The 23,768-nt window shown below is 47.4% G+C and overlaps 1 protein-coding gene across 1 annotated transcript in view; it reads left to right on the top strand.

Annotated features, from left to right (window-relative positions):
• The first annotated feature begins 14,424 nt into the window (after positions 1-14,424).
• SETD7 (SET domain containing 7, histone lysine methyltransferase) overlaps positions 14,425-23,768 on the top strand; it is a 46,749-nt gene continuing 37,405 nt past the window's right edge. Inside the window, exons 1-2 of the mRNA XM_045798941.2 lie at positions 14,425-15,620; positions 23,241-23,370. Of these exons, the coding sequence (XP_045654897.1) occupies positions 15,581-15,620; positions 23,241-23,370 (170 nt within the window). The 5' untranslated portion in view covers positions 14,425-15,580. The remainder of the gene's footprint in view (positions 15,621-23,240; positions 23,371-23,768) is intronic.

Here is a 23,768-nt window from a genome sequence, read left to right as displayed (position 1 = left end):
TTTTTTAAATCAGAGGGCCTCGGTTGCATTCCCTGTCCCCTCCTGAACAATCTCTCTCACCCCTGCTCCCGCATGAGCCCTTCTAAGAGGTCTGTAGTCTGCCCACCTTTCCTTCCATTGGGAGCTCCTTAAGAACTGTGTCCTAGCTTTGCTATTCCTTTGCACGTTCTGGATGCTCGGTACATGTTTGTTGAGGGAAAGGTGAAAGAAGAGTGAATGGATTCGTTCTTCCCCTTGGCTAGAGCACCTGACACACATTGTAACCTCCTTTCACCCACTTCTTGCAGCGAACTACGGGCTGCCTGCATTACCCCCCTGTGGACTGCCCTGGGCCAGGGCTTCTTGAGATGTAGGATTTTATCACGATCAGGGGCCCTGGTTGTGGCTCAGGCCACCTTCTTTTACACAGTAGAGGGAAGCTCAGAAAGCAGAAATGACCTGGATCTATGCTTGGCCCAGAAACATCATTGTCAATATGTCAAGTGATTGGAGGCTAATCACTGTATCAAAGGACTTAGCAAACCTCAGAAGCGAAGAATGGATTTGGGATATAAATAACATCTGGACATCATCTTTGAGAAACGAAGGGCACACTCACACACAATGCAGCAGTCACCCCTGTGTTAACACAACCCCGACTAATTCAGCCGCCATCACTGAGAGCAAAGGATAAAGCTTTTGAAAATAGGGATGATGTCGTTTGGCTGCCACAGATCGGCCCGAGTGCTTTGCAGGGTTACAGACCGCCCCTCTCAAAGCTCCAGAGGAGAGTGAAAGTGCCCTCATGGTCTCTGAATGTGTAAGGAATCCAGTCAGGACTTTGATCTCTGCTTACTTGTTTCAATCAGTTAGCGAGGGAGGCCTTGGGTTTGGCCTTAGAGACGAGAAAGCTGGGGCTTGGAGAGGAGCCCCCTGCCCAGGTGAACCAGTCACAGTCAGCGGAGGAGCTCAAAGTTTACGGTTGGGCCTGCCCAGCAGGGTGGGCCCGGACAGAATTTGAAGACGTACGAGGTTGTCCTGCCTTTGTCGTGTACCCTTCCTCTGCTCCTACTTGCCCCGCTTGCTTGCAGAGATCTCCTGAGCCTCATGCCTGCCCCAAAACCCGTGTCTGGCTGGCCACCAGGGCCTCTTCACAGCCAGCTGCCCTGTTCCGCCCTGGGCCTCCCACCTGATCCCCCCTCCCAAACACAGCTTGCTTCACCTGCCTTGATCTCATTTGAGCAAAGGAAAGGGTTCCTCTTCCAGACCCACCAATGGCAGACCAGAAAGGGGGACAGAGGGCCAGAAACAGCGCCACTTCCTCTGCTAGCAAAGTGAGACCACACTCAACTCATAGCACTTACTCTGCTGAAGTGGGATGCGGGTCCCCTGTTCCCCTGCGGAAAGATAACGACCCGAAGGCCTCAAGCAAGAGGCAGAAAAACGTCTCCTCCCCACGAGGCCTCAACACATAATTCTTCCAGGATCTAGCACGACCGTTTGTCCACAGTCTACCAGATGTCAGGAACTCCACATCTCACCATACCCTGTGAGGTATTAGTACCCCACGTGACAGAGGAGAGAGCCGAGGCTTGGAGACAGTCCCTGGCTTTCGTCTGGACCCAGGGCTGCTTGACTGCAACACCCATGTTCTTAACTGGTCCATTCTTGCACAGGCAGCCTACCTCTGCGGACGCTGACGGGTCCCCAGCTGCGCTGGTACGGGACAGTGTCTTACTGCAGGGAGCTGGCTAATGCCCCGCGGTGGCCTCTCCGCCTCTCGGGCGTCCCAAGCTCTCGCCTCTGCGGGAAGCTGATTTCCTGCCGCTCTTCTCTCTCGAGTGCCCTCCCTCCTTTCATCTCTCTACCTTTCATGGGTAGTTGCTGATGGAAGGGTGTTGATGGCTCTTTATAACTATCCTTTCAGTTCTTCTGAAAAAAACGGAAAAAAAAAACCAAGTTTATATTTGAAAATATAGAAGCATGATTCAGTGAAGTGGAAAATGACATCAGAACAAAGAACAAAAAAGACAGAACCCTTAGAAGGAGACATACCAAACCTGTACAGCCCATGGCAAAGCGATTTTATGCCTTGAACGGCTCTCTGGAACCACCGCCGACAGTGAGAGGATCTTTGCGCTCTCCTTGCAAATACCACCGGTGCTAATGCCCTGGCATCATCCGAGAAAAAAGTTGGAGCAGCAGAACCAGCCTTAACAGGGCGTCAGTCATCTACTTATCACCTGACCAACGTTGGTACTCAGCCTCTTTGGGCCTCAGCTCCTCATCTGGCAGTGAGTTCCAGATGCTGGTACCACCTTGACTGTAACCAAATCACCTAGAGGGCCTTTCAGAAGTTCAGCTCTACCCTGCAGCTCTGATTGAAGATCACGCAGATGAACCCTAAGAACCAATACATTTTAAAAGTTCCCTGGGTCATCCTTACCTCCAGCCAGATTGGGAAACCACCGAACTAGGTGATATCCAAGATAGCTTCCAGCTAACTCTGAGGGCGGCCTGGTAATGACAATTTGCAACACGCTCTGGACAGAGTCCTGCTGGAAAGAATGCCTCCCTCTATAAACAGCAGATTCCTTGCTTTCAAGTCTATTGACAAACAGAACCCACTTAAGGGTTTCTGTTTTTCTATCTCAACATTCTTGCTGAGCAAAGTCTCTGTGATGGCAACATCTTGCAGGGAAGAGATTTTAGAGAGCAAAATGTAAGACACCAGTCATTCTGGAGAGTGTTGGAAAGAAAGAACTATCGCTCTTAGGAGTCGTAGTGTGTCCCCCTACAAAAAAAAGGATCTGTGAAGTCCGAATTTCAGTACCTCAGAATGTGACCTCATTTGGAAATAGGATCTCTGCAGAGGTAATCAAGTTAAAACGAGGTCACTTACTGTGGGGCCTAATCTAATAGGACTGGGTTTTTATAAAAAGGGGAAATTTAGACACAGAGCAGACACGTGGAGATGATGCCACGTGGCGGGCGTGATGCGTCTACCAGCCAAGGAACACCAAAGATGGCCGGCAAACAGCAGACCCTCACAAGAGGCAAGGAAGGACTCCCCTGCATGTTGCAGAGGGAATATGGGCCCTGCTCACACGTTGGTTTTGGACCTCCAGCCTCTAGGACTGTGAGACAGTAACTTTCTGTTGTTTTAAGCTACTGAGCATGTAGTGCTCTGTTACGACAACGCGAAGACAGATACAATTACCAGCTTGGATTTTAAAATAACGACAACAATGGTTCGCATTGGTCCCAGGGTTTTACATGTGTGATCTCATCTAATCCTATCCATAACCCAATGAACTGGGTTTATCATTCCCACTTTCATTTTACTGTCATCCCCATTTTAGAAAAGAGGCAGGCCAGGCTAAGTAAGATTAAGTAATTTCCTAAAACTCAGGCAGCTCAGAAGGGGTGGGACTTGGGTTTGGTCTAGGGCCATCTGACCCCAAAGCCCTGTTGACACTACAGAGGAGGTGCCACGAGGAACCCCACCTAGAAGAGAAAACTAAGCTATTCCTAGAAAACTGCGGAGGCCAGTATGTATGGCCTCGTCTCATTGTTTCTCTTAAAGTAAATTGCAAATTGGATAGAAAAGGTAAATACCAAAACACAATACTAAGTAAAAAGTAAAATGGTTTTGAATTAAGTCAGCTGAGATTGCCCAGACCCTGCTTCTAGCTCTTGGTATAAATTAATCAATCATTGAGTCTGCATATTTTATAAAGATGATAAAAACAGCGATGTAAGAAGTACGACTGTTCCTGTTCCACAGTCGATGAAACTGATCAGAGCGAGAAGGGACTTGTCCAGGGGACGTGGCTGCACCAAACGCAGAACCAGAGCCTGGGCAGTGGAGCCTCCTCACTTCGTCCAGCGTGCTCTGCTCTGTTAGACGCAAACGTGCTGTGATGTGTGCCACATATAGAATGTGATCCTTATTTTCCCATGAGATTTTTTCCCCCTGAATTTGCCCAGTTGGATATACAAACTATTAGGGCTGTAGATGAAAGAGGCAAATGTCTATAACATTTAAGATATTAATTTGGGGAGGGGGGTGCCTGGGTGGCTCAGTCACTTACGTGTCTGCTTTTGGCTCAGGTCATGATCTCGGTCCTGGGATCGAGCCCCACATCGGGCTCCCTGCTCAGCAGGGAGTCTGCTTCTCCCTCCCCCTCTGCACCTACCCCCTTCTCGTGCTCTCTCTCTCTCTCAAATGAATAAATAAAATCTTTTTTTAAAAAGATATTCATTTGGTTGCATATATATTTAAATTACACATTATATAAGAAATATTGCTATTTGCAATCTCATATTTGATGAGACAATTTTATTTACACCCTTCACTAACATCTTCACCGTTAGTGGCTTCATCATCGCAAGAGCCCTTTACGGAATCACCTAACCGTTTTCCAGAGCACATTCTTCTTCTGCCTAAGCATTAAAAATTCCACATAGAACATGTAGTCGGAAATGTTAACCTTCTTTTGTATTCGCCCCCTAAATTTAGATTCATCAGTGCTACAAGTGTAACTATTTATCACATTGCTTTTAAACGACCTTAAAGAATTCGTTTACAATGATACACAGCACAGCAACAGTGAGGCCCTCTTTCTGGAAATGGTAACTGACCAACCATGTGTTAAATTTCTTTGCCTCCTGCTTTATCAATTCTACCAGGAGATCCTCTCTACAAGCTTCCAAAATGAGGGTTGACTGGAGTTGTTTCAGTTGGGTCTTTCCCAACCAGAGTACTTTCCTATTCAAAATCACATGAGAAATTTTAGACCGCCCTTATAAGGAGACTCCCCCACCCCCTCCTCTTCCTGAGGCCTGAATTTCAGGTGTTAAAAGCTTTGGCCTCAAGGTATTGGCAAAAAGATCAGCTACAAGGGGGAAAATGGCTGAAGTTACCTAGTGGGAATGTCTATGATTTTCAATGATGAAACCAAAACTGAACCTATGATTTTTTAAGTTGTATTATGTTTATACTTAGATAAGCAGAAACTTCCCGAGAAAGCTCCCAAGTCACTGATTATTACATACTCGGGTCTCCGTTTTATGGAATGATTCTCACATGTTGAGTCTAGCCACGCGGGTTGGATGGGTGGAAGCGTTGGCGTCTGCCCCCGTGTGCCCTCTGTTGCATGCAGACCTGCAGGAATGTTCCTTCGGACAGGCTCAGACCTGCCCATGCCCCAGCCCTCCTGACAGGCGGTGCAGCTCTTGTGCAGTGCACGGCCGCAGCCCCTCAGCCCTGTGGGGCCGTGGCAGCAGGGCGTGGGCTCCGCTCTCCGAAACCACCACACCCCTGGCCCTAGCCTCATCCTCCTTTGTGGGAAGCTGCTTTTCCTCAAGCACTCCTATTCAAGATAAACATTTAAATTGCACTTCGCATTCATTTTCCTCATTTTGTTTCCTAGAATTTCAACATGCTTTTTTCTACTGAGCATTGTGGGTTAAATAGGCTTTTGTGGGCTAGTCTGGGAACATTGTTTCCAGTGAAAAATGCATTCTGTGTTAGAAACAAACAACATACACAAAGAAATGTTGGGAACACGACCTCTTTGTAGAGTGGGGACTGCCTGTCCAGCCTCATGTATCAGAGTTAAAGCATACAAGCATTCTCTTTTCAAATCTGGGCAGCCTATTTTCTTTTTTTAAGTCTCAATCTGGGATAGAAAGCTACGAATCTGGCCACATGTGGGGGACCCTGAGAAACAGACCTTTTTGATTCTATCATTGTCTTTCTAACTGGGAGAGAGGTGTAGAATTAAAGCGATTTGATTGCCTTCTTCCTCTTTTGGAAAATGCCAGCCTTCTAAGGGGAAGGTGGTGGGAGGTGGTGGTTAAATCGTTCATTCATTTGACAACGATCATCTGTTTAATTAAAACATCTAGCTACCATATATCGAGCACCTATGATATGCTAGACTCTGCTCTCGCTGTTCCAGCGAAACCTCTGACAAAACAAACAAGGTTTATGGGGAAACTGACACTAGGTAACAGAATAAAACAAATAAGTAAGAACATGTAAAGTAGTGACAAATGCTTTGATGAAAATTAAGCCCGGGGAAGTACTGAACAGGAGGAGTGGGCCAATGAGCTACTTTTGGTTAGATGGTCAGAGAAGGCCTCCCTGAGAAGGGGCTTTTACACTGAGACCAAAAGGCAGCTATGAACAGATATAGGGAAGAGAATTCCAGGCAAAGGGAACAGGGAGTGCAAAAGTCCTGAGGTTGACCAGAACTTGATTTTATTCCATGAACGAAAGGGCCAGTGTGGCTGGAGTGGGGCAACTGAGAAGGAGGGAGGGTAATGTGAGAACTGGTTGCAGAGGTGGTGAGAAATCAAATCCTGTAGGGCCTTGCAGCCAGGGTGAGCTGGTTGGATCTGGTCCTGAGTACAAGGGCAGCACCGGAAGGCCTGAAGCAGGCCGGTGGCTTCTGTCATCTGGCTTGAAAGGCCACTCCCCTACTCCATGAGAAGGCAAGAGAAGAAGCAGAAGCTTTCACTGATACTGAGACAGTCGGGATGGTGGTGGCCTTCAGCAACCATCCACTTACCCTATGCCTGGAACTCTTCAAAGTGCTTTTGCCTATAGTACATTGATTAATCCTCACAACTGCTCTCACCAATGGAAATTATTAGAATTTCCATATTACACATAGAAAAAATAAGACCTAGAAAAGTAAAGAAACTTGCCTCCGGCTGGTAGGATTTAAAAAAAAAAAAAAACCCTTTTCTAATTATATAAGTTAATAACAGTTATTATTAAAAAAACTTTCTTAAATGAGCAAAAAGAAAAAATTAAATCACTTGAGATTGCATCACCCTGAGATAACCACTGTTAACATTTTGGTTTATGTAATTACAGATGCTGTGCGGCGAAATCTACTATCTACTATTCTCAAAAGCATATGACTGCTTACTTATACGTGACATAATTCTTAGGTTACAGGGTTTTTACATTTTTATCATTAATTTTAGAAATACTGTCCACAAATCTATCTTGCATGAAAGTATGAAAAAAATGTCGAATCGTAATACATAGTAAATGATGGTTTAAAATTACAGAGCAAGATCGGATTTTTTTAATACAATGAAGTTCTCCAAAAAGCATGTTTCTGTCCTTTTCTGTGCTGACAGTTCAAAAAATCATTCGTCAGATACAAATTACCCCCAAGATGGCCATACCCAGCCACCTGCTCCGGTGGGCTTGTTTGGGTCAGTCAATGGCAGACGACACCTGGTAATAAGCCTGCGAACATCTTCGCACACCCACACACCCAACACTGTGCCTGGCCCATGAGGCCTGATGCAGCCGCAGCAGACCCAGCGTCTGTGCTCCACGTCAGCCTCTATAGCCAGAAAAACTGAACAAATTGGCCCAAGCAATATGTCATCTTTAAAAAGCGATAGTTGGGTCACCTGGGTGGCTCAGTCGGTGACTCGGCTGCCTTCGGCTCAGGTCCTGATCCCAGAGTCCTGGGATCCGCCCCATATCTGGCTCTCTGCTCAGCGGGGAGCCTGCTTTCCTCTCTCCTTCCCTTCCCCTTCCCCCACTCATGCACTCTCACTCACTCTTTCTTCCTTTCTCTCAAATAAAGAAACTCTTCAAAAAAAAAAAAAAGAGAGAGAGAGAGAGAGAGTCATCTCAAATCAGAGAAGGTCACCTGAGACTCCCCTGCAAGAGCGTGCTTCCAGAGATGAATTTCTCTGCCCTCCGAGGTTAGACAGGTATATGCCCCCGTACGGCCTGCTGGATGAGATCATGAAATCTGATGTGAAGCTTCTTCTCCTGAAGAGGTGAATGAACGATTTAACCACCACCTCCCACCACCTTCCCCTGAACTTGTCCTCTACTCCGCCCTCCTCTAGAATTTCTTCTCCACCGCGGTCTGGTTATTTCCCTTTCTTCTCTGTGCATTTTCATGGTGTGGGCAGTCATGGCTCCCAAACCCACTACCACTACCCTCAGATTTCCTCATTTATAATTGGAGATAACCCTTAGCAAGACCATTTTCAGAATTAAATGAAATCATCAGGATCGAGCCCCGGGGACACAGTAGACTGTCTCTACTTGCTGTTGCCGTCTCGCTTCTCTCCTGCCCTCCCGTGCCCACCCTTCAAAGGATCTCAGGCTCTGCACTGAGATGTGTGGTATGGTTGAAGGCCACGTGTGCCTTGGTTTGAGCCCCAGCTGGCCATGTTTTTGCTGTGGGATCCTGGGCAAGTCTTTGAACCATGGTGGTCTTAGAGATTACTCTCAGATACAAATGAGGTCATAGATATCAAATTGCTTTTTACTCAAGATAAAGCTCTCCAAAAACTAGGAAAGAACTGTAATAAGAGAAATGGCCCTTGGATGAAAATGAACCTATAAATAAGACGAATCCACTGTATAATCCAAAACCTTTCAATAAGCATTTTCATAGGGACCATTTTGAAATAGGAAAGTTAATTGCAAAATGCCCAAATCTTATACAGGACTGGCAGAAGGGAAAAGAAAATTGACTTGCCTGTCTCTCTTATATACAACTGAGAATGAACCCAGCCCGCTTCAACTCACCACCTTTGGTCACACCGAATGGGTAGAGAATCACAGGGGAAGCCGGTGCAGAGAGGGAGAGCCCAGGCTATGTGGGGGAGGTGCCCCATGTTCCCAGCTGAGCAGTAACGAGGCTGCCCGCTCTAATGGGGAGACAGGCTCAGCCCAGACTTGAGGCACTGACCAGACGTCAGGTTAGGAAGAGACGCTCAGGGTTTATAGAAGACGTGCCCCCACACCCAGGCTGCTCAGCTAGGATTGTTCTCTCTGGAGACAAAGCAAGGCCTGCCACAGGACCCTTCCCTGTCTTCCTCTATCTTGAGGACAGGGGCTTGGGAGCTGGGCTCTTTAAATTTGGCTGAAAGATATTCCAAAAGGTTGGCCACAGCCTCCTTTCCTGGGAATTGAGCTATGGACTCGGCAAGGAGAATCAATAGGACCTTAAATGACCTGAAAGGACCCTCTACATGCAAAAAGACCGGTTTCCCGCCAAGTGCATTCAGAAAAGGAAAGGCTTAGCATGACACTCCTCTGCGTATGGGCTGCTTATGGGTCAAAGGTGTCGTTTTGATGCCAGGGATCCCAAACCCTTCATCCACTTGTCCTGGTTTGTGACTTGAGTTGACAGGGCCTTGTGAATATTTTCATTCCTGGATAACTAGTTCAAAGTTGGAGTCCTGTTTGGACAATGAGGAGGACACTTTGCTCTCCGTCTACATTCTAGAGGATGGCACCTGCACCCTCAAGGTGAAATTTCACAGCCTAAGTCAAAAGGCCAACCTCTCTGTTCCTGTGCAGAGGAGGGGAACCATCCTTAGGCTGGATACCCAAGAAAACATGGACGACTCTACAACAGCCCAGAATATATGGATTTAACAAGCCTGATCTCCTTATCCAAAGTGCAGGGGAACCTAAGCAAGGTTAGGCTGCTGTTGGTGGCCCATGTAGCAAAAATGGGGTGCTTCTCTAAGACCATGTGGCCCTCAGAAAGTTAGACTGGCAAAATCGGCATACACAAGGGATTTGACTAGAATTTAGAAGGAGTAACCAAGACAGTGACTAAATTTGTGACTGAGGAATTTGGCGATACCCCAAATCCCCATCAGAGTGACTTGACTGTGATATCAGGAAGGTAGAAATAGAATGTGATTATGACTTTAAAAGTGTGAATCTGCCTAGTTGGCTGTAGAGGATGCTGTGCGGAGAAACCGGTTTGAAGAGACCAGAGCATGCAGGAGAGAAGCCCGAAGTCTCAGAGGCTGGCAGAGCCTTCTAAGCAGGGATGGGTGGGGTGGGTGGGCAGCCTTATAAGTTCAGGGCATCGTGTCACGAGTATTTTTCTCTGGGACCGCACAACTAACCTCATTTACTCTAACTTTAGGCTAACTAAGCAAACATTTGGATGGAATTTGTCTTCTCAAGTATATTTATCTACAAAGGAAGACTGCTTGCCGTGACAACGTGAGTATTCTGGTCTGTCGGTCATCATTTGGGTATATACATCAGTCTCTGAGGTCTGATTAATGTGAATCCATTTGAGGAAGGGCAAGATCAGGGCCTTGATGAATGTGGTGTCATTTGTGGTAAATAAGTCAGCTGGAAATACCCTTTTATTCACTCAGTATACAGTAATGTCAACAGAGTATACAACGTACCCACCCCCTGCCATGGTAGCATTTGCATATGAGTGATGGCAGGACCTAAAAGTCTTAATTATAGCCAAGTAAAATAATTTTTAAAGCAATAAAATCAAATAACACTTAGGAAAATACATTTGGTTTTGATGGTAGTTGTGTTTTTCAAATTTCAACATCCTATTGATTTTTCTGAAGTAATTTCTAAAGCAGGTGCCTCTTTGAAAATTGTTTCCCACTTTTCTTTTTCCTTTTTCTTTTTCTTTTTTTTAACTTATGTCATTCGGCAGCTTCCCCAGACCCAAGCCGGCAAGGATTCTCATATCCCACCACGCAAGGATTCTCATATCCCACCATCAAAAGAACCAGGCACACTGTGGAGGAAGAAAATTTGCCCAGAGTGGACCCAAATAGGGAGATCTGGGCTGCCTCTTCCCTTCCCCCATGCCCCAGAAGATCTAAATTTAGTTTACTGGATATACTGCAATGACATTAACATGTTGCAAGAACAAGAATCAAGCAAAAGAGGGAAAAAAAGAAGCTAAATGTGATGCGAGGTATTTCAATACCATAGCAACTACGATGTCTTCCCTATTATGCAGTTCACTTCCTCAGGTCAGGTTACTCTACCCTCTCCTGCACTTCCTGTTGCCGTCATCAAATCAGGTCACCCTGAATTCGGGAGTCCTCTTCATGACTGCAGTCGCGTCTATTTCCAGCAGGATGAATTTCCGCCATCTCTTCCTTTGCTCCCCGAACCTTTATTCGGTGCCCTTGATGTTCTTGGTTGCTCTTTGCTGCGGACCACATGCTGTAAATGCTTCCCTTTCATGCACATGTCCTCCCCCACACCCTTCTCTTTCTCGCTGCTCCTCTCCCTGCCCCTCCCTCCAGCTTCTGCAGTAGTCACTAACACAGCCACTGGATTAATGACTCAGTAATTCAGGATCCAAGCACCTTGATTCTCCTGAAAGGCCCAGGTCTCTCTTCCTAGACTAAGCTAAAGGTCTCTCTCTCATCCCCTTAAGTGAAGATGACTTCAGTCTTGAATATTCAGTCTGTTAGAGTTGCCCTGGCTTCTTCCCCTTTCCCTTTTCTGTGCATGTCCCTGGGGCTCTTCACGCTCTAACTTTCCCCAGGAAAAGAATTTTTAGAGCCCACTTACAGATGGAAAAACTAAGGTCCAGAGAGCTTAACTGCCCAGTCGCCTGGTTAGTTCTTGAAGGATGCAAAACAAATGGGGTGAAAATTCAATCAAATTGGCGAACTTGGTGGGAAAAAATCTTGGTGAGGGCTGAGTAGTGCCAAATTAAGACCTGATGATTATTTAAGAGTTCCTTCACCCGTTCTGCTCTTGTCTCCCTGTTGGCAGTGTAAGCAAATAACCAAAGCCAAGCCAGGATATCAGCCACGGTTCCACCAGGACACCTGAGACGTTCCTGCCTCCCAGGATCCTGGAGGCTCAGAAGACCACCAGGGGCCCCTCCAGACCTACCCCAGCAGGGCAGGACGAAGGATCAGTCCTCTCAGAGTCACTAGTTCAGGGTCACTGGCCAGCATGAGCTCCCCATCCACTAGGTTTTTCACAATTCAGTTAGCGTATAGTGATGAATTGACAGAATTGTCGCCCCGAAATGTAGGAAGGTGCATAAAATACAAGATACCTCTAAAATTATATTGATCGCAAGAGTGCTATGAGTCTTAGAAGTAAGCCCCAGCCTTCTCTGGGGGAAAGACCCGGGCAGGAAAATGAAGACGATAACTCAGTATTGTAACTGCTCGCTGCAGTGGAAGAGGGACTTACGTTTCCCAAGCTGAGTGTGAAGAGAAGGGTCTACCCTTGGATGCAAAGGAAGCAAGACCGAGCAGCTCAGAAAAGTCACGTCTTGGTGTGAGCATGGAGGCGATCCCACCCCGGCCCTGGCTGTCCAAGGTCCTGTGCGTTCCCCTCCTCCTGGTGGGGCTCCCTGCGGCGGTGCTCCTGGATCTGCTGAGTTAGGAGCTGGGCCGTGCTGCTGCCGCTGCACATGCTGATTAAGAGCTTGATTGATTTTCTAGCCCGTGACCACATTGGTGGGGACAGAGTACGACAGAGGAGAATGGCGGGAAGCCAAGTGCAAAGAGGGTTTATGAAATGAGCTCTCAATGAAGGAAACTGTGGGAAAGAATGCGATGGAAGCAGATTTGGGGCCAGTAGATGTGGGAAAGTAGAACAACTCAAAATCGCTCTTCGGGCTTGAGCTAAAACAAAGCACTTTGCCAAAACACAGGGAGAGGATCCAGGCTGTGAGACTCCGCACTGTTTATGTAAAACACACTATTCCTCTCTACAAAATCATCACGGACAATGCTTACCCTTCACTCTGTACCAGGCACTGTGTTGGGTTCTGGAGCTACAAATAAGAATCAGGCTAGAGAAGACGATCGAAAACATACACGGAATGACTTGTAAAAATGTAAATGTGTCTTAAGGGAACCATAAAAACAATTTTGCCTAAACTTGGGGCCCAGAGCCAGCAGGGATGAATGGCAGGGGAAGGGGCCTGTGGCTGTGTCCCCGCCACCGCTGGCTGCCTCGTGTGCAAATCTGAGGAAGGTTCTCAACGACTTTTCACTCCCTATTGCCCATTATGACAGGAAGGCCCTGGTGCTTCCCACCCCCACCCTGCAGTCCAGAGGAGGCCTGCTTCAGTGATGGGGGCCGAGTGCAGGCTTCCAGGTGCTTTCAAAGTAGCAGGTGGAAAGTGAGCACTGGACAGTGGGGGGAAGACCTCACAGCACCAGGGGACAGTTGCACATCCGCCTCTGAACCTAAAGTTAAGGGCAGGACACTTGGGACATAATTCCTCCCCACAGCCCCACATGCCCACCCCCCCCCATAACCTTAGCGTCTGTGGTCCCACCTGTGTATTGTGAGTGGCGATTTCTTCCAACCCACCCTTCCCCTGCTTTACCTCCCTTTGGGTAAAGCAATAAATTATTTTTGCTTCCATTAGCTTTCAGCATTTTTTTTTCCCCTTGGTAAACTGGAAAGTAGGGAAGAAGATGAGTATCTGGTGTGTTTTTGTGCATCCATATAATAGAGGAAATGATATGTTTAAAAAGGGGAAATGAGAACAAATATCATACAACTCAAAAACAGTGAGTGGCCAAGTTCAGTACCTGATAGATTTTTTTTTTTTTTTTTTTTTTTTAGAAAATCAGAAATAAACCCCTCTTGCTGTGGTCCATGTTTGACAATGACATAACCTGAAGTGGCTCTTTCATCTTCCACTGCAAAAACACCTCTGTGTAGCTTTAAAACCCAAGTATCTGCACTGGAGGACTTTAAGGAGGTTAAACTTAAGCCAGAAGACTTCAGAGAGGTGTAGTCTAAGCCAGGGGACCTCTGAGTCATCTAGCTTCAGCTGGGGGGTGAGGTGGAGGCTCAGAGTGGTCAAGCCTAGGCTGGCAGACCTCTGAGTGGCCTAGACTAAGCTGGAGGGACCTTATACCCATAGAGCCTCAGCAGGAGGAACTCAAAGTGGTCTAACCTAAGTCAGGAGACCTCTGAGCGGTCTAACCTAAGCCAAGGGTCCTCTGAGTGGTTTAGCCTAAGCTGGGGATCTCAGAGTCTATCCTAAGCCTGAGCAGCCTTATGCCAGAGTAGCCTAAGCCTCTTATCTCCTGCAGGAGGAATTCAGGCTGGCAAGGGGGTGGGGGAGGACTCCCAGGGCCCCCCCAAGTGTCCCAACTCCTGTTCTGGGGCCCTTCCCTCTGTTTCTAAAACAATCAAAAGGGATAGAAATTCCTGGCAGTGTATGGGACAAGTGTCCCTAACATTGTTCTTTTTTTTTTTTCCACAAGGAGAAAACTGAATTTAGGAAGAAACTCACAATACTCGATAAAAATATCTAGAATTTCAGCACAAAGCCAAAAACAAGGCGTGGTCGCCCGGGTGCTGGAAGTACTCTGAAATCCCCAAAGTCTCATTCGTTGTTCAGAAAACAAAATGGAACAACTTTTCTTTGCAAGCTCCTGCCCCTCCCCCCGTGCAGTAGCTGTTCTTGGCAGACGCCCAGAGCAGCACCCTGTAATTCCACGGTACATTGTGTACATTTGCATCCATTTAACCAGCTATTTACAGCCGCCCTTTACCGCCACCTGTAAGAGGCAATGCCATAATGACTCTAAGTGGCTGGGCCGGGAACTGGGTGCCCCGTGATTTTCTGCACTTGAAGAGCCCGAATCTATGGAGTGGTTGGCACTCGGAGGAACAGGGAGACAGCTGGGGTATCACACGTCCAGGGCGGAAGGCGCGAGAAGGAGGCGCGCCAGACGGAGGGTCCTTCCTCGTTAGCTCCACTCGGTGGCTCCTTTTCCGTTACCGCAACCGCGAGAAGGAACCTGCCGGGCCTTCCGTGCGGCTTGTTTCCTGCCTGATAACGAACTCGCTGCCATTTGGATTTGCTGAATTTCTGAATCACCCGAGCTGCCTGACAGTCCCGAGGAGGGTGGGGACTCGGCGCGCTGGGGTGGGAGCCCCAGTCCGGCGGAATCAGGGCTGGATGTCACCCCCTTGAGTCCGGGAAACCTGCTCACGGATGTGATGCGGCGACGCAGTGACACCTGCGCTCCCCTGCGTGCTGCACTCGTGCAGCTCCGGGTGGCAAACGGGGTGAAGTGGGGGCGAGGGCGAGAGGAAGTTGAGGTGCTGGAGCGTCAGAAACGCCGCCTTGGCTTCCCTTGCTCTTCGGAGGCTGTCCCGAGGCGGGGCTGGAGGGCTCTGCACGGAGGACTTCCAAGTTGCCCCGGCACAGCTGGAGGTCGGGAGTTCTGAGCCCCCCGAGGGCGGTAACCCGGCGGTCCCAAGTACCCGCAAGAAGCCCGGTGCACAGGACCGCGTGGCGCGCTCGGAGCGCACCAAGCCGAGCAGAGGCAAAAGATAAACCCTGATGGGCCCGGGGGCTGGCTGGCTGGGGCGCAGAGTCAACGCGGACCGGGAGCGCCTTTCGTTTTAAGGAGCCTTACTTCTGGGAAGGGACAGGGAACTGTCAATCAGCGAGGGAGGGAGCGCACCGGCGCTGGGTGATGTCAGCGGATCATCTGCTCGATAACAAAGAGGGGGTATTACAGGAGAAAGTTGCAGCGGCGGCGGCTGCCACGGCGGCACCCCGGAGCCTCGGAGGCGAGGGGCCAGCGGGCGAAGGGAGGAGGGGACGGCTGCTGCCGCAGCAGCTTAAGACCAAGGAATTGAAAGGGCTGTAGGGGGAGGCAGTGCGAGCCAGTCCCGACTGCCCCTCCTCTTCCTCCTCCTCCTCCAAACTCGCAGGGTTCAGCCCCAGCGCTCGCTCAGCCGCCGGGAGCACCCGGACGGACGGGAGGCAGCCGCGCGGCCCCGAGCTGGGCACGGTCCCCAGCCGCCATGGATAGCGACGACGAGATGGTGGAGGAGGCGGTGGAAGGTACAGCGTTTCTCTGGGGCTGGGGGAGGCGCCGAGGGCTTGGAACGCGGAAGGAGTGGCGGGCTGCGACCGGCGCGGCGCCGGGCCCCGCGGCCGCCACTGTCCCCTACGCGGGTGGCCCGCTGCCCGGCTCGGGCACGGGCCGGGCGGCCACGGCCACGCCGCCGGGAGCGCGCACTGCGCGGCGGAGCGCAGGCCGGGAACGGGGTTCCGCCGGGCCGGGGCCCCCGGGAGGGTACGGCCGCTCCGGTCCGCCGGGCCACCGCCTGCATCCGCCCTCGGAGTTGCGAACCTGCCCCGCACTCTGGCCTCCCCCCTTTCGGGGATGGAAGGTGGGGGTGCGCGGGAGGACAGCCCCCCGAGACCGGCAGTCTCGGCGGAGCGATCCCCCCCGCCCGGTTTTGGCAACCCAAGCCCCTCTCCGGCTGCCAGCCCTTTCCTTCCGCTCGCCGCTGCGACCTGCGGTGACCGCGGACGCGGCCGGGTCCGTCCCCCGGCGCAGCGCACGGGGCCGAACCAGGCACGTGGCAGCCGCGACCGCGGCGGCAGCTCTTCCGAAAAGATGAAATCATTGCAGGGCAACGAACCACGCTCCCGACCCGGGGCTTGAACGCACGCCGACCGGGAGGCGGTGGCCCTCCCCTCTGCTGCCCCCGAGCGAACTCAGGGAAACCGCCCCTCCCCCTTCCTGCTTCCGAGCTCGGGTGCCGCCGCCGCCACGCTGTGCAGGCGCGCCGCAAGCCCTGACCGAAATTGCTGGGTGACACTTAACTTTCTGAATTCCATGCCGTTGGCTGTGGGTGATATCACCGCCTCGGTGTCGTGTTTCTCCGCCCCTTCTCTTCTAGCGCCCCTCCCCCGACTTTTCTCGCCACTTTGTTTTGCTGAGTTTCTCCACCTCTTTTTTTGCTAGTTCTAAAAAGCGAGGTGGGGACGTTATACAATCTAGTTGTTTGTATCAGGAGATGTTATGATTTTGTAACAGCGAATACTGGAAAATACTCTTTAGCGTGTTTACTTATTTGATTCCACCCCAGCCAGTACGTCGTGATGTTTTGCAATGTTGTGTGGTATTATTCCAGAATATTTTAAACCAAGCGTCCAAGTAAATAATGTTAAGCTTTTGGTTGAATCTGGTTTCTATCTAATTTGTATAAACAAGTTGTTATAAAAGGTAAAGAAAAATAAAGTAGCAACACTGTACAAATGCATAAGGATATATAGTTATTGCTACATTGGGAGAAGAAATCAATTTTTATGTTTTCATAAAACATAATTGACTCCTTTTGCAGTGATCTCGAGGTCTTACGGTGATAATTAAGTATAATAATAATTCTGAATTCTCTGGAAGCTATCCATCCTGATGTCACTGTGAAAACTTATTTTCTCTATCCAGCTTCAAAGTGTGTTGGTGGTGATTGTTTTAATTTCACAATGTTGTGAATTCACAGAACTATTTAATAACCAAATTCAGTGTTGGGGGCTTATGGGGATTCCAAAGACAGTGATTGAGAGGGTGCTTTGGAAGCTTTCGTTTAATTTAAATTCTTGACTTCTTGTGCCTTCGTGTTATGAAAGATAAATGTAAAATGTGCTCTTTTCAAATTGTTAGAGCTCATTCTCATTCTTCAAAGTTTACTTTTATTTGTAAAACTTTAATATAAACCCTTGATCACAGGCAGTGCTCCCCAGGTTAAACTGCATTCCTTTTTGAAGCTGTTTAGAAACATAAGGCCCGGTTGTCCGTGGTCCCTGGATTCCTTGCAGAATGTGAACAGGCAGCTTTAGAAATGTGTCTGTTGTTTTTGAGGTTGTCCACTAGAGAGTTCTTTTCTTCCTTTACAAACAAGGAAGAATCTGTTCTATAGGACGAACCGTATATGTTACTGTCCCAAACCAAGAATATGCTTGAGAGTGAGGGGGGTCACTATTAATACTCATGCTGGCACAACTAGTTTAAGCCTTGAATGTTTGGGGCAATCCAGGACATGTGGTCACTCAGTTGTACCTAACAGTAAACAGTGGCACAGAATCTTTTCGAGTCCTTAGAAGGATCGAAGGCTCAAGCTCAGTGTCTCCAGCATGTGTGTGTACAGGAAGTGAACTGTACCGCTGGGCTTTTCTGCAGCCATTGTTGGCCTTTTTAGTGCCATCTGTAACAGTCTTTGCTTATCATCTAGCACGTGCAGGGGAGACTGGTGAAAGGCTGGTCTGAATATCCAAGTGTTGGATACCTCTCTCCATAAACAGAGCCATAATTGTAACAATGATAATGCTGTAATTGTTTAGTTCTTACTGTGTTCAGACTCTGTACTAAATGTTTCACACACTATCCACTCAGTCTTATGAGGTGGGCACTAATATTATCCTAATTTTACAGGGGAGGGAACTGAGGCACAGAAGAGTTAAGTACAAATCCAGGGACACTCAGCGAGGTAGGAGACAGGCTCAGACCTCCAGAACCTCACTCCACCATAGCAGACTGTCTCGCTACGTTTTTCCTTTTTTTTTTTTTTTTAATTTTTAGTGAGTCAAATATATGAAATACTAGGTAACTGAGTTCGGAAGCAACAGTTAAGCATTATGTCAGTATCAGTCTTTATCACTCTAGAGCTTGGTGTTGACTGAGTTCAGTAACTTTCAGAAAAATGTATTTGGGGAAAGAGAATTTAGCTTACAGCCTCTCCAACAGACATCCTTTTTCCTCTTTTTCTTCCTCCTTAGTAGTTTACCCTGGGGAAGAAATTGGTCTTTGCAGGACTAGAGTTTAAATGTTGATTTTTCTGTCAGGGTGGAGCCGTACGTAGCCTGGGTGAAGTTCTAGGCTTGGAGTGGGTGAATCCCGAGGGGAGGTGGGTGGTGGAGGGAGTAGCTGTTTACTCGTGCTGGCTCTGCTCCTTTGGGAAGGCAGCAAGCCCTGGGCCTCAGAGGGCTGGAGAAAGCCACCTGAGATCCTGCTATGGTTTTTTAAAAACTCTTCCAGGCTCCTTGGTTCAGTAGGAAGTGGTGTTTATTACTAGATTTATTTCTTTGTCTACCCATAGATAACAAAGATGAATACAATGTGGTCCCTAATATAATTTTAAATAAGTTTATCATATCCAAACAGATGAATTATGGTGGCTGAGAGGAAGTAAAAATTACTTCCAGCTTGGGGAGGGAGATGGGGAGAGATTTCCCAGAAGGGTGGTATGGATTTCATTCTAGTTGAGAGGCGGCCCCAGTGAGTGAACACAGAGGTGGCACCTTGTCGTCAGGTAGGCACATCCAGAGGATAATCGTTTGGTTCTGCCAGAACAGAGGGCCTGGGAGAAAAGTGGAGGATAAGACCGGGAAAGAGGCGGTGTCACAGGCCGAAACTGTGGCTTGTGTGCTGAAAGTGCTGGGAGGCCACAGGGGCTTTTTAGAGATGGGAATGACAGGATCGGAGCTCCGCTCTGGGAAGATGAACCAGCAATGGTGAGCAGGTTAAGGGAACACCTAGAAGGTTCTTTGAAATAATCCAGATATGTGGTTAAGCAGGAAACTGGAAAGGCTTGGAAAAATATAGGAGACACTGAGGAAAATACTCAAAAAAAGGAAATACCAGAATTTCTGGAAGTAAGGAGCCAGAATGAAAACAAGCAAATCAGTGTTCCATTGCCCCAAGCTCCTCAAAATATTACAAATATTTTTAAGTCCCCCTAATAGCTTATCCTGCCTGTCTCTAACAGGCTGGCGCGTGCCCTGCACTTAGGAAAAATGCATGCTACGTGCACCGGTAGCACCCCCTCCCTGTGGGCCACGCACTAAAATTATGACCCTTACAACTAATAATTGAGCTCTTACAAAGAATTACTCTCAAAAATCGAAGTACTCTTTTAACAACCAGTGTAAACGCAACATTGTGACGGCATGTTCTTTGCACTAAACAGAATCAGTTTGCCTTTTATTATTGTTACTTTTTTTAAGCAGCTCTATTCTGCAAAACCCACAATGTATGTAAGGATCTCTTGTTCTGAAGGAAACACACTACACACACGCACACACACACACACACACAGGCCCTACTCTCACATCTCCTGTGGGTAAGCCTGAGGCAGTCAGCCGCCGGGTGTCTGACCCAGAGGGAATTTCCTTTGCGGAGAGGGACGTCACTGCCCAGGATACAGGCCTGGCTCTCATCAGGTTCGGAAAAAAGCTCAGAGGGAACTCGAGGGGGAAATTTTAACTCTCTATCTGTTCAGTAGATAATGATCTTTAGGACAAAGTGAAAAACTAAATGTGTGAGACTGTGAACATTTTTTTCCTTCTCTAACCTCTGTAAATATTTAAAATCACACTGGGGCCAGATCTACGGCACGTGAGCTGTGACACCATTGTCAACACAGAACAGTCAGTCACGTGAATTTTCCTCTCGTTTGAGTCTGGTGTTGAACCTCTGTTTAGTGGGAACTGTCCCAGAAGGCTGTTGGCTGACTTGGGGCTTTTTACAAATCGATCTCAATCAGAGCAAGGAGGACCAGTGTTTCTCTTTGAGTTAGGTAACCCTTGGAAGGGTTAGGAATTTGCCACCAGGACATGCTGTTGGAGATCTTGGTGGTTTTTGGAGAACTGTCTTAACTCCAAAGGCTTCCTCCACGTCTCTTCCTGGGTCCCCAGGATACCTCCCTCTTTAGCGATACCTTCTTCCACCAACAGCAGGGAAGAAAGGGCATGCTGCTAATTTGCCCTTATCTGGAGAGAAAACGATAGAAAGAATTGGGGAAGGGGCTTTCAGTATTCATTAGCACGTTCAGAGTGGCGAATGTGTTTCTTGGGTGCAAGGCGTGGGCTTCCTCAGATGAGGAAATAAGCTTGGAATGTGGGGGCTCGCTGTGAGGTTTACTTGAGATAACAGGAAAGGACGTCATCCGTTGCCAGATGCCTGATAGGTATGCAGACTTTGTTCTTGTCTGTATAGCAGCAGTATTAAGTGACTAATACTGACCAGATACTGTTCCATGATGCTATCATCCAAATGGTGTGTTCGAGTAAGAGCTGCACCAGAAGATGGTCTATAGAAGCACCCACGTTGAAAGGAGGTATGAGGGGCGTAACAACCTAATCTCCCCTCCCCTACGTTGCTTTCTTTGGAAAGTCTGTTGTTGTTACTGTTTTGTTGTTTTAGATACAAGGTTCTACTACTAGGAAAACCACTCCAGGCTATTAAATATTCAGGGTGCAGTGCTCGAATGATCACAGCCCTTAATTTCTAGCTCTTTTTAATTGATCCTATTAATTGATAGCATCGTCCTCCTTTTGGAAAGATGAGAGGGAAACAAACCAAACAAGCCAACAAGAGGGGCGTGCTGTGGACTGATAGAGGGAGAGGGAAATATCACACGTCCTCATCTTTCCAAACACATGGTGTCACCCAAGAAATGGCTCACGTTCTCTGTCGCGCTCTCACCTAGAGACTAAGAAGGTGATGGGTTGACTCTTCACTGGCCTGCTGAAAGACACGTTGACATAAGCACCCTTCATGGAATGCTTTCATCTCAGGTGGGATCAGTACTGTCCCTCAAGTGCTTTTAGCATGTTCCATGACACTTTACATTTTCTCTAATTTTCCACTGCTGGGGTTGCACCTGCAATGTTTTATTCAGACATAGGACAGGACTGTTGTAAATGAGGGAAGGTGGAAATGAAATTTTTACACTGGATTTCCCCCCCTTCGTGTTCACATTTACCGTAATAGTTCTCTTGGTCTAAAGTACAATAAAAACTCTCATCCAACATTAACTTTTTAAAGTCCTAAATATGTGAACTGTTTTCTGTGAGGAAAACACTTACAGCTAATGAGCGAACACTTCAATATAAGGCTAAAATGATTATTCTGATATTTATACCTAAATCATAAGTAGAATGCTAAGTTCATAGAAATGTTAATCCCAACATTTCATAAAAGCAAGCTTTTAGCTATACACGGAGTGGGGTTTTTTAATGAAAAGAAAAAAAGTGTATTTAGTTTATTTCGATGAGAAAAATGTAACCAGTACATATTTGGAAAATAATTGTCCAGATTATTTCATATGACACAAGTATCATTGAATATGCTGTGTATAGTTAGTTTTTGAGTGAGAAGAAAACAATTGTGGCCTACTTGCTTTCTAACCATTAATTTCCTGGCCCTTTGTAGAAAAAAATTTGTGTTAAGAGGAAAGGAACCGTATCGATTGTGATTTAAGTAGTTATGTTTTATTGTAATATTCTAGGTAATTCGTTCTGTGCAGAGTCAGGTGTAGCAATAAAACAGTGTATTTGTTCATTGTTATTTTACGTTTATGTAATCAATAACACAAATAAAGAGCTCTTTTGTTCTTCATAATAATGCTTACTTAACCTCTCTTCTAAGGGATGATTTTTTTTTATCATGTTAGAAGAAACCATTTTAGGAGACTAAAGCATTCATTGTGGTGATATGGTTTGTGTTTTCTTTTATGTCTGTGAGCCATCTGGAAGCCCTATTTAAGTGTTTAATGTCCCTGCATTACACACCGTGTTAATGCTTTCATACCTTTTTCATCCATGACCCAGGTTGTTAACCCAGGAGAAAGCCAGGAGATTAACTACTGCCGTCATTTTCACCCACCTCCATAAAATTAGCTCACCAGAGCAATCGGGGAGATACCCATGAGGTGACTTCTGGGTTTTATGAAATGGGTAGATAATAATAAAAAGCTAAATATTGACTGTAAGCATAAATATTGGAATATACCAGTCTGTGACCCAGGAAGAACACACAATTTAAAGATCACAGTATCATAAGAGCTGCTGATTTCAAAATCACTGTTGAAATGCCCATATGGATACTTCTAGCTGCGTTTAAAGCACAAACCCTCTGAACGTAGTGGTAGAGGGTATAAGACAGGTTGTTACTAAACATTCAAAGCTGAAAGACATTGTAAAGTAAAGCAGTCAGTTCAAGGTCAAGCTTAAATTCAGGCTTAGAAGGACTGTGAGTTCACGTGTTAGTACAAGGTAAGGTGTATAAATATTAGGGCAGTTTCGGAGACGTGGCTGTGTCCCTTGTTGTGTGAGTATAACAGAGCAGGCAGTAGGTTTTCAGAAGTCACCCGGCTAGCAATCCTCCACATCATACTATATAATGATATAGAAAATCATACTGTGTACTGAGTTCTACAACTAAATAACTTACTGCAAAGACAAAGTGCCTTACAATAGACTATAAAATGTTGCTATCTCAATCACATTTCGATTAAGCAAGAGAGTCTGGGGACATTAATTTCAACTATGAGCAGGGCCATGGAGGGAAGTACTTGGTAAATTGAAACATGCAGATGTTATTATTGGTAATAACTTTTAGTCCCCAGTAAAATGCAAGCTCATTTTTAGTTCCTAGTCTGAAATGTGTTTAAGTCCCTGTACCGTGGCCCCCATCCGCTCACAGAGTGTCCATAACAGACAAGTTGGTACTGCTGCTGCAGACAGAGAACCCTTGGCACTCAGTCACTCTCCCCCGAGGCAGGGAGGGCGCCCTTTGGCTGGTCAGGGAACTTGCTGGCAGGGTCTGAGCATGGACCTGTCGGTGGGAGGGTTGAAGATGTTAAGGTTTGCCTTGTGGTTCCCTTTCTCCAGGGCACCTGGATGATGATGGATTACCACACGGGTTCTGCACCGTCACCTACTCCTCCACGGACAGATTCGAGGGGAACTTTGTTCACGGAGAGAAGAACGGACGGGGGAAGTTCTTCTTCTTTGATGGCAGGTAGCACTCACAGTTTTGTTTTGTCTTGTTTTGGGGGGGGGTACCAAATTACTTTACTTGAAGGAATGATACAAATGAAAGAATTTAAGTGGATGTTTTGGTACCACTTCTAGAAGAGGCAAAAGTCACCCCAACCTGTATACACTGCTTTGGGGACCGAGGAAGTCACTCGTGCTGCTCTGGGGAGCCAGCCCGAGGCTTAGGTCCGTCATCACTGCCTCCTACGCTGTGCCTGACACAGCTTGTCTGTCATGTCAGATACAGGGAGCCCCCATCCTGTGCAGGGTAGTTACGGGGCTCACCCGATTCTTTGATGGATTTCACCTGCTTGTCCACGTAATGAGGCTCCATGAAGTCACACAAATCGGGGTCCTTTTTGTCAGGGACCAGTTTGGGCC

Source organism: Ursus americanus, chromosome 13, assembly GCF_024610735.1.
Source record: "Ursus americanus isolate L20-20 chromosome 13, mUrsAme1.1.p, whole genome shotgun sequence".
Classification (NCBI taxonomy): Eukaryota; Metazoa; Chordata; class Mammalia; order Carnivora; family Ursidae; genus Ursus; species Ursus americanus.
Note: the sequence above shows the minus strand (reverse complement) of the source record. Positions and strands in the feature narration are given on the sequence as shown.